This window comes from Lipotes vexillifer, unplaced genomic scaffold, assembly GCF_000442215.2.
Source record: "Lipotes vexillifer unplaced genomic scaffold, Lipotes_vexillifer_v1.1 scaffold182, whole genome shotgun sequence".
Classification (NCBI taxonomy): domain Eukaryota; kingdom Metazoa; phylum Chordata; class Mammalia; order Artiodactyla; family Lipotidae; genus Lipotes; species Lipotes vexillifer.
In genome coordinates this window covers 5,311,753-5,323,186 of record NW_006798798.1, presented here as the reverse complement: position 1 = coordinate 5,323,186, position 11,434 = coordinate 5,311,753, and the positions used below count along the sequence as shown (strand labels likewise).

The following is an 11,434-nucleotide window of genomic DNA, read 5'->3' as shown; positions in this document are numbered from 1 at the left end:
AGGGAGGGGGCGGGATGAATCACCGCGGGGGGAGGGCGCGGCTGCCCAGCCTTTGCCGCAGCGGCCCGGGAGTCGCCCGCTGCACCGGCCTCTCCCGGTGGCGCAGGGACCGCGGCTTCGGGCGTGGGGCGCGCGGTCTGGTTGTCCGACCCCTCCAGACTCCGGGGAGCCCCAGTGTTGGAGTCTGGGAGAGGTCACCCTCGGAGTTACAAGAGGATTTGGAGAGCGGTTTGAGGGTAGAGCTTCGGACTTCAAATTATGGAGGTCATCCCCGTGGGATCTCGAGGGGAACTTGGCTGGGACCTCCAAGTGACCTCCCCCTCAGACCCCTGGCACTCCGGCCTGGAGGTCACTGTGTGGGAACCCAAGTGGGCATGGGGGGGTGTCAGGCTAGGGCTACCCATAATACTCCAGACCCCTCTCAAGCAGGATGGGCACCCTGGATCCAAACCAGAAAGTCGGCTCTGGGGATTTGAGGTGCCATGTTTCAAGAGGAAGGCCCTTCAAGACCCCGCTACCCTCTCTTGTCTCTGACGTCATCTTCTACTCCCCTCTCCAGGCCACTCCCCGCAGCTGTCCAGGCCCCCTGCTGTTCCCAATACACCAGGCTCATTCCCACCTCAGAGCCTTCACCCTTGCTCACCTCTGCTTGGGCCACTCTTCCCTTAGGTGACCAAGGGGCTCACCTCTCCTCCGGCAGCTCTAGGCTCTAATGTCACCTTCATCAGGCCCTCTGTCCACTCAGGACAAACTGCCTCCACAGCCCCTTACTTGACCTCCTTTACTAGTTGTTTTTTTTTTCTACAGCAGTTGTCACTACCTGACATTATACTCTTCTTTATATAGTTTTTCTCCATTCACTGCTTGTCCCTCCAACCCTGGAAAACAAGCTCCCCCAGGGTGAGGACACTGTCCCGTGCACCACTGCGTCTCCAGCACCTTCCACTATGCCTGTCACATTGTAAGTGCTCGATAAATATTCGTCAAATGAATAAATAACCACAAAGCACAGAGCCCTTCTGGTATGCTGGATTCACTTCTACCTCCCCAAACATTTATTGCACTTCTATTATTAATCTGCATTTTACAGAAAGGGAAACTGAGGCTGGGAGAGGGCCACTCCCTTGCCTAGGGTGATGCAGCTGGTTTCAGGTGGATCTGAAATCCTGCCAGGCGATGGCAGGGGGCTTGTCTGCTAAATGGAGAGGATGAGGGGGGAGGCTCCGTCAAGACCAGGGTGGGAGACTTTTGGCTGAGGGTTGCTCCTCAGGTCCTAACCTCCAGTTCTAGGTGGCGTGAAGTTCCAGAATCTCCCCCCTGCAGCCTTGCCAGGTGAGAGGAACCAAGGGTGGGGCTGGCCCAGGGCAGAGGGAGAGGAAGCCAGGGACACCAAGCCAGGGACACCAGATACCTTTGTGATCTGGGCCTTTGTGCCAGCACCTCCTAGGCTGTGAAATTCCCCTGCAAAAAATAACTCTCTTGCTGTTCTGATCCCTCCCCTCTGATCGGGGGTGGCAGGCAGAAGCACAGTGAGGACAGGTCGTAGGCACCAGGCAGGGGCACCTAGTGACAGCCCTACAAACTGATGTTGGCTGGGCACCTACTACGGGCTTGGTGCTGTTCTAAGCACTTTACTAATATTAACTCATTTAATTCTTCCTACAAGATGGGTGTTACCATTATGCCCATTTTACAGGTGTGGGAAACTGAGGCTCAGGATGGGTAACTTGCCATGATCACATAGCTAGAGGTTAGAGGAGGCTGGCTCTGTCCTTTGTCACCTGTGGTCCATCCTGCCCCATGCAGCCCCTCCTCCAGTCCTCTGCCCCAAGCCATCAATTAAGATTCTTACAGCCTGACTGTGACTTGTCAAAGGTCTCTCTTTACCCCTCCTCCCTCTGGAACCAGAACAGGGTTTGAGTGAGACAAACCTAGGTTCTACCTGGACCGAGACCTTGCCTCTAGGCCCATTTCCACATCGGTAAGATGGGGGCCACAACCTGGACGGGCTGCTGTGGGGTCCTGAAGGGGGGCCCTTGTATCTAAATGTGGAGACACCAGGGGCTAGGCCTTGCCTCCGTGCTGAGTGGCCCCAGGCATGTAACCGTTTGTCTCCATCTCATGGAGTAACTGAGAATTAAATGAACATCAGACTGTGGCACAGAGCCTGGTACATACTTGGTCCCCACTCCATGACTTACTTTTTTCTCCCCTCAATTTTTCTGCCATAATAGTAACGTTTATTGAATACTTACTCTGTGCAGACCCCGTTATAAGTAGCCACCTTTATTAACTCCTTGAAACCTTATAAAGTGGTTCTCAAAGTGGGGTCCCTGGAGCATCAGCGTCACCTGGGAACTTGTTGGAAGTGCAGGAGCTCAGCAGACTCGCCCCAGACGTGCTGAGTCGGAAACTGAGGGTGGGGTCCAGCATTCGGCTTTTCAAAGAGCCCTCCAGGAGATCCTGATGCAGCTAAAGTTCGAGAACGACTCACTTCTGACAACCCTGGGAGATGGGTGCTATTCTTTTTTTTGCAGCACGGCATGCAGGATCTCAGTTCCCTGACCAGGGATCAAACCCACACCCCCTGCAGTGGAAGCGCAGAGTCCTAACCACTGGGCGGCCAGGGAAGCCCCCAACAGGTACTATTCTTATACTCATTGTACAGAAGAAGCTGAAGCTCCGAGAGGTTGACCTGCTCCAGGTGACATGCCCACTAAGTATCAGAGGTAGGACTGAACCAAGCCACCAGCCACCAGTCTGTCCTCACAGCCCCCACACTGGACCCTGATGGTGCAAAGCTTGTGAAAGATGCTCAGGAATTCCAGATCGCGTCAGTGACTGTGGCCCCAGAAAATGGATGGTATGCCCCTCCTACCACAGCGGGATCTGAGTGCGACAGGAGGCTCCCACCCACTCCGAGGGCCCCGCAGGCACAGCCACAGCCATTTCCAACCCTTTATTGGGGCTCTGTCAGCCCCAAATAAATATAATACATTAAACCCAGAGCTGAGGGCATCGTGCGCCCCAGGAGGTGGCCCCCATAACCCTAGCCGAGCACAATAAGTTAGTGGGGGGGCCTGCTGAAGGCTGGGCCAGTGCCCTGGCGGGGCAGGCGATGGCAGCTGGACTCACACACGCTGGTCTAAAGTGCATCTCGGTTCTGTGGTCCCCATGTCTGCGTGGCCCCTGGCCGGGCCACCGGGAGGGGTGGGCGGGAGGTTCCCGGCGCTCACACCGAGCCAGCAGTGGCCACCGAGCCTCTGTGTCCATCTGTCCATTTGGGGAGATGGCCGAGTGGCCAGATATCCTCAGGAGAAGCTGTCGTCGGACCGTGGCTGGGAGTCGAAGGGAGGGTCTGAGATGGTGATGCCTTGATGCAGCTTCTCCAGCGAGAACTTCATCTGGGGGAAGAGGTGGGCAGGGTGGGGGATGAGTGCTGGGAGGGGTGATGCATCCCCCAACATGCCGCAGCTGAGGAGCTGGGGAAGGTCCAGAGAGGCCAAGGTCAGCCTGTGCCTCTGCACCCCAGCCATTCTGCACCCAATTTTACTTCTCATAGGTAGCAGGTGGAAGGGGCCCAGGTGGCCTGGGTTCAAGTCCTGGCTCTGCTACTTACTGGGTAACCTTGGGCAAGTACCTTAACTGTCCCAGGTCCCTCAGCTGAAACGTGGGTCAGTAACATACCTGCTTCACAGGATTAATTCAGGGATATGACGGGTGAACGCCTAGGACCTGGCACACAGGAGGTGCTGGGTACACGTTAGCTATTCTTATTCCCTGCCATGCGACCTTGGGAATGCCTCCACCTCAACGTTCCTGTCTATTAGGTGGGGGGTAACAAGAGCACCCCCCTCGGAGGCTGGCCATGAGAAACAAATCAGTTGGTCATTTTAGCTCTTAGAACAGCCCGGCTCAATTGGTGTCTGCTGTTAGTATTAATTTGGGCAGTCAATCCCATGCCCTTGGCAGTTTGAGAGGAAAATAATCAGAATTGAACTGAGAATGGGAAGGCCCTGACCTCCCTCTCTCTGAGCGACGGGACCCCAGCCTCAATGATCCCTCTCCCCTGTCCCCTTTCCTGCATGAGCATCTCCCTCTGAGCATGATTTCAGGGTGCAATGAGGCCCCTAAAGGTGAGCCTCAGCATTACAGTCCATAGTGACCAGGAATGATTTTCACCATCATCCAGCAACGTGGGCTCTGATGCCCTTGGGCACCCAGCCAATGCCAGATGCTCCCCAGCACCCGGCGTCTGTGCTGACGCCTCCCCGCACCACATTTACTGCACCTGCTTTGCGGGATCTCACTAACAACAGTGAATGCAGGTGAGGTGTTTGCATGAGCTGGGCACTACTCAGATGCTAACTCCTTTAATCCTCACAGCAGCCTTTGAGGTAACAGCGATTATCATCCCATTTACAAAGGAGGAAGCCAAGGCCCCAGTGGTGAAGTCACCTGCACGAGGTCACAGGTCAGAATTTGAACCTGGCCGTCTGAATAGATGCTGCCAGCGAATTACAGTGGTTGTCTGGGGCAACCCCTTCTGGAGATGAGATCCCAATAACCTTTGGAGAACCTCTTTCCCACCCTCACGTGACCCCTTAGTCACCTCATAGGAGGGGAGGGGTTCAGTCACCAAGCCTTATCCCTGGCCACTATGACTGGTTCAGGGATGGGAAAGTGACCTTTGGATGTTACCCTGGAACTGTAGGTACCATAGTGGTCATCCTAGGATGCCCCAAACAAAGGCAACCCTGGGGGTGGGCAGAGTCAAGACCTGGTAAGAGAGACTGATTCTTACTACTATTGAGTGGCTGGATCCAGCCATGCCTGAAGTCGGACATCCCTGGACTTTTTTCCCAGGATGAGAACCAATAAATTCTTTCTTCCATCCCACTGATTTTTCCAGCAACCCTGGGAGGTAGGGGCTATGAATGGCTTCCTCATTTAACAGAGAAGGAAAGTGAGGCCCAGATGCACATGCCGCATCTTGGGATTTGAATGCAGGATCCCGCAGCCCAGAGCCGCACCTCGTCCAGGAGCTCCACAGAAGCCCGCAGGATCTGCCTCCACTTGTGCACCTCGACGCTGTGGAACTGCTTCTGCAGGGCCAGGATCTCCGCCCACTCCGTGGCCGTTTGGGGGAACTTGCTGTGGGGGATACAGGGCCTGAGTGGGATCTGGGCCTCCCCCGACCTGCCCAAGCTCCCAGCTCCCTGGGGCTACCCACTCACCCCTTGGCCAGGGCCAGACTGTGCCAGGACTCGAAAGTGTGGGCTGTCCTCTCCAGGGACCAGAGGCGGTAAAAGAGGAGGACGTTGAGGGCAATGAGGACGATGAGGCTGGGGGGAGGGGTCAGAGGTCAGAGGTCAGGAGTCAGGATACCAACGTTCCCACAAGTGGGAGGTCAGCCACGTGACCACACCTTGAAGGGGTGCCATGATTTAGCCCTCTTTTCAGAGGAGGAAACTAAGACTCAGACAGGGTGAGTGACACACCTAGGGTCACACAGTCCATAAGCAGCAAAGTCAGGGTTCAAACCCAGGCCTGTCTGATGCCCGAGCCCTCAACTGCTACTCCAGGCCACCTCGCTGGGGGAGCTGGGGGCACGGAGTGAGAACAAGGGGCTGAAGCTGAGGGTGAGACACAGATGAGGGGAGGGCAGGACGCAGGACCCTACCTCACACAGATCCTGAGGAGGCAGAGAGGGGGAGACAAAGAGATGAGAGCCGCCCAGCCGGTCCTGGCCACCCCCCGACCCCGGCAGCCCTGAGCTGAGCGCACCGCACAGCACCTCACTGGACTGCCGTTATTGGCAAACTGAGGCCCAGAGAGGCTGAACGTGTGGCCGATCTCTCACTGCCCAGGGTCTGCGGGGAGCAGGGATCTCATCCCCATTTCCTCAGAGCACCGTGCCCCTAGCCCCCGCCTCTGTGCATGTCGGTCTCCCCGCCTAATCCCCGTGGGGTCTCAGCTCAGAGTCCTCTACCTTCCTGGGAAGCCTTCCCTGACGGCCTACCTGTCCAGCCTGGAGGAAGCCTTCACTGGCCTCCGAAGGCTTCCCTGTCCCCTCCGCCCATGTTTCCTCCATCCCTACCCCATCCCTCTGGTCTGGTGCCAGGCCTGTCTCCCCCCAGGGCTGCTGGTCGCTACTGTGTCCCTCGCATCACACAGCTCAGGGCTGGGCACAGAAAACCTGAATGAAGTGTAGGTGACACTGCTCCTTTTGCACACCTCTCCTGGTTCACCCAATTCCGGCTCCCTTGGGGGCCTGCTCCTCCAGCCCTGGGGGCGAGGTCAGGCCCCTCTGACCCCCCCGAGCCCCGAGGCTTCCCTCTCCCTGCAGGGATGACCTCGCCATGGCAGGCTGAGCAGTACACCACGTGAGGAGCCCTGCTGGGCGCATCTCAAACGTCACCTCCTTTAATCCTTGCTATGGGGTGGGGAGCCCATGCTCTCACATAAGCAGAGACCCAGAGAGGCCAAGCACTTGCCCAAGCTCACACAGCCAGGGTGCTGATCCAGGTCTGTCTGACCCGCAAGCACGGCCCCCTTACTCACACAATGCTGATGAGAAACAGGGCGCTAGGGATGCCTGCCCCGGGGCCCTGGTCCACGGACGGTTCTGAGAAGCGGGAGCTGAGGGAGCCTGCGGGGGAGCAACTCGGAGTCAGACAGACTCATCCCCCACCCAGATGGACGGGCTCACCCCACCCAGACCCCCAGCTCCTCCCCCGCCCCACCCCACCCCAGGCCTGACGGAACTCACCTGAGGGGTGCATGCCAACCCGGGTGCAGGGGTCAGGGTCCGGGTGCTGCGGCCCGTCACCGTGGCCCCTCCAGCTTAGGGGCCGCTTCCGCCTGCGCAGGCCGGACAGCAGCCCACGTGCATCCTTCCCGCCTTCCTCCAGAGACAGCTTCTCGGCCTTGGCGAGCTCTCGCTCTGCAGACACGAGAGAGGACCCTGCATGTCTGCACCCGGCCAGGCCCCGACCCTGTCTGTGGCCCTGGCCGGACCCCTGTCCCCTACCCAGGTGGTGGAAGTAATCTTCGATGCCACTCCACGAGTTCTTCTCAATGAGAGACTTCACAAGGCTCCAGGGCTGCTTCCGATAGCGGATCTCGGAGGACACTCTGGGGTCGGGGAAGGGGTGAGGGGGTCAGGGTCTGACTCCAGGCTTGCTGTCCCATTCCCGGGGGCAGCCTTCCCTCCCCTGATTCAGAGAGGGCCCCTTGTCACCCACAGACAAAACAGACACCCGCGAAGGGTTCCCTGTGATCCCCACTCATCCCGCAGCCCCTTCTCTGTCCACACCCACTACCTTGGCAGGTCTCCCGCCTTCGGCGCTGCCCCAGCACTGCCCACCCAGACTGCCATCCTAGCCTACACCTCACCCTCGAACCCCTTCCATCTTGCCGCTGCGTCCAACTCCACACGGGCTTCTGAGAGACATCTCAGCAAGTCCCAAGCTGAGCTCCGACCTTCCCCCAAACCTGCCCCTCCCCACCTTCCCCTCCCAGTCAAGGGTGGCTCCATCCTTCTGGTGGCTCCGGCCAAACACCTAGGGGTGCTCCTGACTTCTGCTCGCCTGCCACGGCAGCAACCAACATTCTGCAGCTGACTCGGGGTGGGGAGACCGGGGCAGGGGCCCTGGGACCATCAGGGGTCAGGTGGAGGGGCCGGGCCGCCGCTCACCGGAGGCGGGCCTTGTTCCGGGCAAGGCCCAGGATGCAGTAGCGGTGGGCAGTGTAGAAACAGTCTTGGTAAGGGATGCCCTGCGTCAGCACCTCTGAGTCCACCACACACCCGCCTGCCTGCGGGCCGTGCCGGAGCAGCGTCTGCGGGGCCAGGACAGGAACAGGGAGTCAGCGCCATGCCCCCACCCTGGCCCCCGGCCACCCCACACGCTGGCCACCCTGCCTGGCACACCTGTGTCTCCACCACAGAGGCGCTCTTGGGCCCCAGCGGGTTGCTGATGGGAATGGTGTAGGTCAGCACTCGGCGCTGGTGGCACTTGCTGTCCCCGCTCCAGGGGCTCAAGGTCACGTCTGGAGGATGGAGGGGCAGGATGAAGACACCACTCTCCAGCCTTCGCCCACAGGCTGTAGGGGAATCAGCCTTTCTGGAAGGTTCCAGTTCTCTGGGGACTTGCCCCCAAACCTGAGCCTCCTCCCTGCCCCCACTCCGGTGTCTGCCCCATCTTCCCTCTGGACGCCCAAAACTTCAGACGTTGATGATCCTCAGAGCTGGGACCTCTCTCCTGCCTACACTTGTCAGCCCTCCTGGGCCACCTCCTCTACTCCTGCAGCCCCAGTCTCCTCTCCTTACCAGTCCTGGCTTCTCCCCTGAGCCTCAGACCTAGGGTCCTGCCACCTCTTGAACACCTTCCCCTGGAAGTTCCCAGGGCCCCTCACACCCACTGGCCTCCGCATCTCCTCAAACACATCCCTCCTCGCCCCACTGTCCTCCAGGCTTCCTGCAGAGCCCTGAGCCTCGTCCTGGACACTCCCTCCCCGTCTATTCACTGACCGCCTGAGCACTGTCCTAGTTCAGCCCATCCTTGTCTGTCCAGGGCCCCTCTTCAGCCTCCCCCTGAGCTCCTGGCCTCCGTCTCTACCCCTGGTCCAGCGGTAGCTTCTTAAAGCCAAGCCTGACCCTGTCCCTTATCTGTCTACAACACTCCATGGCTCCCCAGTATGCCAGACAGAGTCTGAGCTCCTCAGTCTGATGTGCCAGTCTCTCCAGGATATAAGCATAGTTTTGGGGGACTCGAGTGCCCCCAACACAAGGCAGAGTCTTACTCATTCTGCAGGGGATTCTACGTGGTTCATTTTCATCAATACAGACAAAAGAAACAGAGAAAACTACCATCTGAGTAGGCCCTCCCCAACTTGAATCTCTTTTGCAGCCTCCCGAGCTCCCTGCTAGTCCCCTGGTCAGCCCTTCTGCCTCTGCTGGTGCTGTGGCTTCCCCTCTCCACACCTGGCCACAGGGGCCCAGCCACAGGGGGCTTCTCCCAGTGCCAGCCTCCAGCCTCAGGATCTTTGCAGGTACCCTGCTGGCTTCCTGGACTCCTCTCTCCCACCTCCTCCACTTTCCCTAAGAAAGTTCCTCCTTCAGGCCTTAGTTTCAATGTCACATCCTTCCAGCAGCCTTTCCTAACACCCCCCAGACCACAGCCACCTCTCTGACATACACACTTATCTGCTTGAGTATCTGTTTACTGCTGTTCTCACTAGATTCTGGAATTCATCTGTCCTGGTCTCTGCACAGGCCTGACAGAGTGCTCATTAACTCGTATTTATTAAATGCTTACTATCTGCTACTGTTCTAGGCACTTTTCTAATATTAACTCATTTAGTTCTCATGAGACCCTGACAAGGCAGGTAACTAGTATCACACCCGCATCACACAGAAGAAACCGAGGCACAGAGAGGGTCCGCACCTGGCCCAAGGCCACTCAGCTGGTAAGAGGAGGAGCCCCTCTGGCCTCACAGACGCTGCTTTTAACTCCCCAGCCTGCCACACCTGATCTGCACAGCAGTGCCTGCCCGTCTCCTGGTCTGCCCCTCCTCACCCCCTCCCGTGTACCTTGGTCACCTCGGCCCCTGACCTGTGAACTTGCACTGCTGCAGGAAGCCCTGCAGGAAGGGCGAGTCTGAGAAGAGCATCTGCTGGAGCCGCTCGGCACCCACGTGGAAGACGGAGTTGATGAGGAGACGACCGGAGAGGTCGGGAAGGAGGGCCGCCAGGTCGGCTGGGCGACAGAGGACAGGGGATGAGGCTGCCTGCGTTCCTCGGTTTCCCTCTGAGTGACCGCTCCTCCCCACTCCCAGGCGTTGTGGGGTGCCTGGGCAGCCCCGTCCTCCTGGACCGGAGCGGACACAGACACGGAGCTACTCAGCCCCCTCCACCACAGGATGGCTTTAGGGTGGGTGTGTGCCCCAAGCCCAGACAATCAGAGCTACCACCATGGGTTCAAGGCGGAGCACACACCTAGACTCACGCACACCTAGACTCACGCACCTGCAGTCCCAGCGATGACAGGGGTATTGGTAAAATTTGCCTGATTCTTTGGAGTATTTTGCTTGGCTCTGTAACAAGTCATTTATTAATTTTGTTAATAGACCTTTTCCCTCATCTTAATGGTATGACTATTTCTACAAACATACAGACTAGTCCAGGAAAAAGAAAACACGATGAGGATGGGGTCGGGGGGGGGGGGGGGGGGGGGGGGGGGTGTGTTCCAAGCCAGGCCATCAGCCACAGTGAGGGGCTCAGGGGTGGGCTTGCTCTCCAGTCAGAGACAACCCTAGAGCTTTTGGTGCAGCCACTGGGAGGAGCATGCTTTCTCTCTGCTAGGCTTGTCTGGGGCAGGGCTGGGGCTCTTTCTGCCACAAGAGTAGAAGCTATCTGAGAATAAAGTTGGCACAGAGGAAATGGAAATGATGATGATGATGATATAATAGCCAACACTTACTAACTGGCCCAAACACTTTACCTGTATTAAGACATTTAACTCTCTCAATGACAACACTATGAAGTGGGTAGTATTACTGCTAACCCCAGGTGAGAAAAATTTTTAGATGAGGAAAATGAGGCTCAGAGAGGTTGAATAATTTGCCCAAGTCACACAGCTAGGAAGCAGCGTGGCCAGGATTTGAGCCCCAGCAATCTGGCTTCAGAGTCTATAATCCTATCCACCCTGCTAAGCTGCCTGCAAAGCAGAGCTAAATACGGACAGATTTCTAACAACACCATTTAAACGCCTTATCTTATCTGCCTACTCCATGGACTTTTCAGTCCCACGAGCCAGCGAATCCCTCAGTGCAGCCCGTGTGAGTGAGGTTTGTCATGTGTACCCAAAGCAAATGAATTGGCCACCTGCCTCACCTTCCTCCCCCGTGGATGAGGAGGAGTTACTCGTGTCTGTCAACAGCTCCTCACTGGGCAGCAGATCCAAGGGGCCCAGGGAGGTGGGCCCATCAGGTGGGGCGGGCTCTGAGCTCATGGGTTCAGCCACCGGGGTCACTGTCTGGCTGGAGGAGGCGTCTGGCTGGCTGTCTGTCTGCTCCTCCTTGTCTTCCTCTGCCTGCAGAGAAAAGCTTAATCCAGCCTTGTCCCAGCCTAAGGGCCCCTTGTGTACCCACATCCACCAGAAGGCTTCGAGACTGTAGGAGAACCAGTGCCGGGGAGGTCATGTGTAGCTCCTATAGCTGAGCTACAAGGGGCCCTGGGGCCACCCAGACGAGGACTCCTCTCAGCCTCTCAGCCAGGCCTGTCTTGGATGCCTGGGCCATGAGCTTTCTTACGCCTGTCCTGTCCATGCCTTATCTGTTTGTATCCAACCTCATCCAGCCAGCCAGCCCTCCCTCTCAGCTCTTCTGTCTCTCCCGCTTCCCATCTATCTACCTGTCCCATCTTTGCCTG

General features: G+C 57.7%; 1 protein-coding gene across 2 annotated transcripts in view; it reads right to left on the bottom strand.

Annotated features, from left to right (window-relative positions):
• Positions 1–3,311: 3,311 nt before the first annotated feature.
• The window catches only part of GRAMD1A (GRAM domain containing 1A), a 20,756-nt gene continuing 12,633 nt past the window's right edge, over positions 3,312–11,434 (bottom strand). The window contains exons 10-20 of one of the 2 annotated variants that reach the window (XM_007470969.1): positions 10,898–11,096; positions 9,618–9,761; positions 7,934–8,052; positions 7,700–7,842; positions 7,034–7,137; positions 6,773–6,946; positions 6,565–6,652; positions 5,684–5,695; positions 5,238–5,345; positions 5,034–5,154; positions 3,312–3,404 (exon numbers count right to left, since the gene is read on the bottom strand). In XM_007470969.1, coding sequence (XP_007471031.1) covers positions 3,312–3,404; positions 5,034–5,154; positions 5,238–5,345; positions 5,684–5,695; positions 6,565–6,652; positions 6,773–6,946; positions 7,034–7,137; positions 7,700–7,842; positions 7,934–8,052; positions 9,618–9,761; positions 10,898–11,096 — 1,305 coding nt within the window. The remainder of the gene's footprint in view (positions 3,405–5,033; positions 5,155–5,237; positions 5,346–5,683; positions 5,696–6,564; positions 6,653–6,772; positions 6,947–7,033; positions 7,138–7,699; positions 7,843–7,933; positions 8,053–9,617; positions 9,762–10,897; positions 11,097–11,434) is intronic. The other variant, XM_007470968.1, reaches the window with a different exon arrangement.